Source organism: Sapajus apella, unplaced genomic scaffold, assembly GCF_009761245.1.
Source record: "Sapajus apella isolate SASKATOON/1434 unplaced genomic scaffold, GSC_monkey_1.0 scaffold14, whole genome shotgun sequence".
Classification (NCBI taxonomy): Eukaryota; Metazoa; Chordata; class Mammalia; order Primates; family Cebidae; genus Sapajus; species Sapajus apella.
Genome location: NW_022436954.1, coordinates 15013495 through 15020446, shown reverse-complemented (window position 1 = coordinate 15020446; position 6952 = coordinate 15013495). Strand labels below are relative to the sequence as shown.

Sequence of the window (6952 nt, the reverse complement as noted above, 5' to 3'; positions counted from 1 at the left end):
AGGGTACCAAATACAGTGCCAAGAAGGCTGGGAAGATACGTATCCAGTATTCATTCTTTCTACATTCACTGAATGCTATTGCATGGCTGGCACTGCAGTAAGCATTGGAGATGGAGTGGTGAGCAACTGTCAACTCTGCCTTAAGGAAACCCACACTCCAGTGGGCAGATGGCCACTCAAAAACAATGATAATTCAGTGTGGTAAGTGCTGGGATTCCAAAACATCCTGAGAGAAGAGGGACCCCAGGCTGAGAGGGCCTGTAAACTGGGGAGATGGGCTTCCTCTCTTGGAGAGGAATCCAGGCAGCACATAGGACTGGCCCTTAACTTATCTTGGGATGGCCTGGGAGTGGGATTTAGGACCTACCTGTGAGGGAGGCATTATCTGCATGTTACAGTCGGACCTTGAGTCTCTGAGACATTAAAGAACTTTCGAGATCTTACACAAACACTCCCTGAAAAATCTGACTACGAATCCAGGAGTTCAGACTATTAGTGCTTTCTTCTGTGAGAAACTTCTTGGTAAAGTTCCCCAGCTGATCTGAGAGTTTGGGGCTGGCCTTTCTTTGTTTCTGTAACTATACACTCTGTCAGTGATTTCCTTCTGGCTCATGGTGGTCTTTAATCACTTGAGATTGCCCCACTCATGGAAGCAAAGAAGCTTTGTGGTCTGAGTGGAAGTGATCTGGCTCCCAGGCTCAGGTGGCCGGGAGTGTCACTGTAGGAGAGACTATGTGGATATACAAAACCTCAGCCACCTTGGACAGAGTTTAGCGTGGGCCGGGACAGCCTGCCAGTCAGTCGGCGAGCAGTCTTGGTGATGCCCTGAGGTGTTGAAAGCCTGGGCTATGAAGAAGGATGTGTCAGAGCATGAGGGGGCACTGGGATGTATGTGTGTGTATGTGTGTGTGTGTGTGTGTGTGTGTGTGTGTGCATGTGTGTGTGTGTGTGTGTGTGTGGTGGGGGGTGTTGGACCTTTGTTGCCACTAGAGGATGGGATTGGAGAAACTGAAGGTGCCAGTAAAGAGGAGAATTGTGCATGGATTGAGTTGAGCTGGGCCCTTGGAAGAGGACAAGCTCACCAAGTGACCAAGTGTAGAATATGAGAATTAGAGGGAGAAGCAGAAATAAGAGGAGATGTTGATTGTCAAAGGCGGTCCACCAGGGAGATCTCTTCTAAAGACTGAATGGTACGTGGAGAGGTTGAGGACATGGTTCTGCAAAGCGAGGATAGAAAAGAAGATCAGGAGCAGTGGCTCATGCCTGTCATCCCAGCACTTTGGGAGGCCGAAGTGGGTGGATTGTTTGAAATCAGTTGTTTAAGACCAGCCTGGGCAACGTGGTGAAACTCTGCCCTTCAAAAAATATGAAAATTAGCAGAGCGTGGTGGCACATGCCTGTAGTCCTAGCTACTCAGCAGGCTGAGGTGGGAGGGTCACTTGAGCCTGGGGAAGTCAAGGCTGCAGTGAGCCAAGATCATGCGCCTGCACTCCAGCCTGGGTGACAAAGTAAGACCCTGTCTCAAAACAAAAAAAAAAAAAAAAGAGAAAGAGGTGGAATGAAAGAAAGCTGTAGGCACAAGATGATGTAAAACACTCAAAGGCAATAGAAAGACATCTAACATGGAGACATGGAGACAGTAACAGTATCCTGGCTGTTTCCACATTGTCCAATGAGGGGACTTACTAACTTCCTAACAGAGCTCCTCCTCTGATCTATTTCCACTGGACAGTGCTTTCCGTACTTTGAGTCTCTACATACACAGACTTTGTCTGATCCTGTAGACAATGGAAAATCATCAAGTATGTTCATCAACTGGAAAGTAAAATTACTTTGGGACAGTTAGGGTCCCCAAAGGCCTTAACAGTCCTTCACAAATTGGTACTAATGTCTAGCCACAGCTTTATTTTTTGCTATTCTTCTCTTTATTTCAGCCACACACAAGGCCTTCGTACTTGCTCTCTGCCTTCTTGGAATGCTCTTCCTTTCTACACATAACTAACTCCTACTCATGTTTCCATTTCTACGTCACAAGTGTCTCAGCTATGCAAAGGCTTTACTGTAATTCAGTCACTCGGGGAAGAAGTCTTTTGTATCATTTCAGGTCACACCACCCATATTGCTGCATCTTGGTGACAACCTCATGGCTAACATACACAATGTGACTGAATTCATTTTTCTGGGACTTTCTCCCAATCAAAAGGTGCAGAAGGTTTGCTTTGTGATATTTCTGTTCTTGTACACAGCAATTGTGCTGGGGAATTTCCTCATTGTGCTCACTGTCATGACCAGCAGAAGCCTTGGTTCCCCCATGTACTTCTTCCTCAGCTACCTCTCCTTCGTGGAGATCTGCTACTCCTCTGTGACAGCCCCCAAACTCATCTCGGATCTGCTGGCTGAAAGGAAGGCCATATCTTGGTGGGGCTGCATGGCACAGCTTTTCTTCATGCACTTTTTTGGTGGCACTGAGATATTCCTGCTCACTGTGATGGCCTATGACCGCTATGCGGCCATCTGTAAGCCCCTCAGCTACACCGCTATCATGAATCAGCAGGTGTGTGCTGTCCTTGTAGGAACAGCCTGGGTGGGAGGTTTCATGCATTCCTTTGCCCAAATCCTTCTCGTCTTCCACTTGCCCTTCTGTGGCCCCAATGTGATCAATCACTATTTCTGTGACCTGCTTCCCCTTCTAAAACTTGCCTGCTCTGACACCGTCCTCATTGGTCTGCTGATTGTTGCCAATGGAGGGACCTTGTCTGTGATCAGTTTGGGGGTCCTCTTAGCATCCTATTTGGTCATATTGTTCCATCTGAGGGCCTGGGGCTCTGAGGGGCGGCGCAAAGCTCTCTCCACCTGTGGGTCTCATGTCACTGTGGTTAGCTTGTTCTTTGGGCCCTGCATCTTCATCTATCTGAGGCCTTCCACCACTCTGCCCATAGACAAGGTGTTGGCTGTGTTCTACACAGTGATAACCCCGCTCCTGAACCCTGTCATCTATTCCCTGAGAAATGCTGAAATGAAGAAGGCCATGAAGAGGCTGTGGATTAGGACACGAAGACTGAATGAGAAGTAGTGGCTGAGACTTGGTATTGATGCTTGGGTTCAGAACGATTGCTGAGTCCCAACTGAAGGCGCAGAATAGGTTGAAGGGAAAGTTCACAGGACTTGTTAGTTCCAGATTATTCTGCCTGGCCTCCCTCTTTTAAAAAAAGTTTGTATAATATTTCCTTTTGTGCAGGTACTAATTTTTTACCACCATAAATAACACTGTAGTAAATATTCTTGAATAGACATCTTTAATCATACTTCTGGTTTTCTTTTAGGCTTATTTCCTGGAGTGAATTTAGTGTTAGAGTGTAAAAACCTTTTGTGCACGGTGTTACATTGTTTCAATTACCTTGTGAAAGTACTCTTGACAGAACAGAATCCTGTCATTAAACACTTTTTTTTTTTGGATGAGAAATACAATTTTTCATTGTCTTAAAGTATCTTTCCTCAGGATACCTAGGAGTATGAATTACAAAGGGAAAAATGTAACTTTATAGTCCTTCTCCTCTAAACAATTGCCCCAAGTTAACATCACCAGAAATGAGACCCATTGATGCCATGCGCCTCTTGATCTGGTGCTCTGGAGAGGCACACAGTATCATTATTGTGCTATTCTTACCAAAAATATATAACCTGAGTCTAATCATAAAAAAACACAAGGAGAGCCCGAAGAACATTCTGCAAAACTACCGTCCTTCACTCTTCAAATGCGTAAAGATAAAGAAAGAAGGAAGAAGTACTCCAGATTAAAGACAGGTGATGAGGAAAGGCAACATGTGATCCTCGATTGGATCTTGGATATTAGATAAAGGACAAAACTCTGTAGATGAGAAAATAAAGTTACATGAATGTTAATTTCCTGATTTTGATCATTGTGCTGTGTTTGTCTCAGAGAATGTTCTTGCATCTAGGAATTGCTTACGGAGATAATCTAGAGATAAAGGGACATCATGTTGGCAGCTTTCAACATTCAGAAAAATTATCATTTTTATTGTATGTCTTTAAGATGAGCAACTTGCTGTTTTGATTTATATATACTATACACAATGAAATTATTAGTCAGTCAGGCAAATTAACATGCCAATTACTTTCCAGTGTTTGCTTTTTTTTCGTGATAAAAGTACCTAAAGTCTACTCTCAGCAAATTTCCAGCATATAATACTGTATTATTTACTACAGTCCTTATGTTGCATATTAGATCTCTAGACTTATTTATTCTACATAACTACAAGTTTGCATCCTTTGACCTACTTCTCCACACTTCCATTGTATCAGAAAAAATTCTACCCATCTGTTTGTCTGCATATCTGTTTATTGAGAGAATGAAGGATAAAGCGAATATGGGAAAATACCAATATTTGGGAAATCTGGATTCAGGGAAAACAGGAATTCTTTGTTCTTTATTGGAACTTTTTTGTAAGTCAAATCATTTTATAATAAAAAGTTAATACTGGGGGAGGAGTGAGAGATGAGAAATTATTTAATGGTTACCATATACACTATTTGGGTGATGGCTACACTAAAAACCTAGACTTCCCCACTATGCAATATACCCATGTAACAAAACAACTTATGTACCCCCTAAATCTATAAAAATAAAAATAAAGATTTTAAATTAGAAAGACATCTTACTGTTAATTTGCCATTTAAATTTTTTGTGAGGATGAATGTTTTCATGTTTAATTGGTTTTGAGCCTGATTTACAAAGTTGTCAATGTTTAAAAGCTTTACATTTCTATATAGTAAAATCTATCAGTTTAAAATTTTATATTTTATTTTTTACCTTTTATTTTTACTTGACACATAATAATTATACATATTTATGAGATACAGAGTGATATTGTGACACACGCATACAATGTAAAATGATTCAGGATAGTTTTCTTAAAAAATGATTTATTCCATTGTTTTTGTGTTTAGATTATCCTACACCGTTAATTAGAGACATTATTTTCTTTGAAAAATTACTTAAATTTTTGATTTACTTTTGTACAAAGGTAGTCTTCATCAAGTTTTAAAAATAAAATAAAAGATACACAAGTGAAAAGTTTCATTTCAATCCTTTCCCCATTCCTATTTCTCTTTTGGTTTTCTTAGTTTCCTGTATTTTTTTCCAGAGTTTCTTTCTTTTTTTTTTTTTTATTTTTGAGACAGAGTCTTGCTTTGTTTCCCAGGCTGGAGTGCAGTGGCACAATCTCAGCTCACTGAACCCTCTGCCTCCCAGGTTCAAGTGATTCTTCTGCCTCAACCTCCTGAGGGAGTCCCCCTCCTGGGACTACATGCGCGAGCCACCACACCCAGCTACCTTTTGCATTCTTAGTAGAGATGGGATTTCACTGTGTTGGCCAGGGTCATCTTGAACTCCTGGCCTCATGTAATCCACCCCTCTTGGTCTCCCAAAGTGCTGGGATTACAGGCCTGAGCCACTGTGCCCAGCCTCTTTCAGAGAGTTTCTTTAAGCAAATACAAGTATAATATGTACGTTCTCATTTATTTCTATCTTTTACACATGTGATAGCATTCTTTATTCTTTCTAAAAAAATGTGATACATGAGCAAAATGTGCAGGTTTGTTACATAGGTATATGTGTGCCATGGTGGTTTGTTGCACCTATTGACCTGCCCTTTAAGTTCCTTCTCCTCAGCCCCCAACTCCTTAAAAGGCCCTGGTGTGTGTTGTTTCCCTCGCTGTGTCCCTCTCTGTTGTTCCCTCTCTGTGTTCTCATTGTTCAACTCCCACTTATTAGTGAGAACGTATGGTGTTTGCATACCATTAGTTTCTTAGGTAGTCTTCTACAGATGGGTATTTGGATTGTTTTCCAATAGTGTTGCAGCAAATAACCTTAATTTAAATATGTACAGCTAATCTGTAAGATATATTTCCAGAAATAAAACTGCCAGAACAAATATGTATATTTTTCAAAGTTGGAGATTTCACATGTCCTGATTTTAAAATATATTACAAAGCTATAGTAATTAAAACAGTGTAGTACTGGCATAAAGACAGACATAGACTAATGGAATAGAATAGAGAGCCCAGACACAAATTCACATATCTATAATCCACTTTTTTTTGACAAGGGTGTCAAGAATAAACTATGAGGAAAGAACAGTCTCTTCAATAAATGGCATTAGGAAAACTGAATATCCACATGCAGAAGAATGAAATTAGACCCTTATCTCACTCTATACACAAAATCAACTCAAAATGATTTAAATATTTAAATGTAGAACCTGATACTATAACACTCCTAAAAGAAAACATAGGAAACTTAGGGGGAAAAGCTTCATGATGTTGAGTTTTGTAATGATTTCATGGGTTTGACACCAAAAGCACAGGCAACAAAAGCAAAATTTAAAAAGTGAGACTACATTAAGCAAAAATGCTGCACAGCAAAAGAAACAATCAACAGAGTGAAAAGGCAAACTAAAGAATGGGAGAAAATATTTGCAAGCCATATATCTGCAAACGGCTAATCTCTAAGATGTATAAGGAACACATAAAACTCAATAACAAAACAACCAATAGCCTGATTTAAAAATGGGCTAAGAACTTAAATAGACATTTATCTAGAGAAGATATAAAAATGACCAACAGGTATATGAAAAGATGCTCAATATCATGAATCGTCCAGAAAGTGTGTATTTCTTTGTGATTGGATAGTGATGACCACATTGCCCTTCACAATAGTCATACCCACTTGTACTCTCACCAACAATTTAGTCTTTCCTGCAAAATGTATTGTTAAATTTTGGGGTTTTGCTAATTTGATAGTTGAAAAATGGGAGCACAGGATAATTTATATTTCTCTTATGTTGAATAATGTTGAAATAATTTTATTTTTTTGTCAAACAGATTCTGACAGATCTTTTCATATTTTTAAGGGCCATTTGTGGTTTTTGTA

General features: G+C 40.1%; 1 protein-coding gene across 1 annotated transcript; it reads left to right on the top strand.

Moving 5' to 3' along the window:
• Positions 1-2014: 2014 nt before the first annotated feature.
• On the top strand, positions 2015-3284 carry LOC116554474 (olfactory receptor 4X2). Its single transcript, XM_032282442.1, has one exon. It carries the CDS (start codon positions 2144-2146, stop codon positions 3071-3073), a length of 930 nt encoding a protein of 309 aa, XP_032138333.1. The 5' UTR covers positions 2015-2143; the 3' UTR covers positions 3074-3284.
• The last annotated feature ends 3668 nt before the right edge of the window (positions 3285-6952 follow it).

Bases quoted from the DNA above. Each gene is read 5' to 3' on its own strand.
- LOC116554474 (XM_032282442.1), top strand. From the start codon at position 2,144: ATGGCTAACATACACAATGTGACTGAATTCATTTTTCTGGGACTTTCT.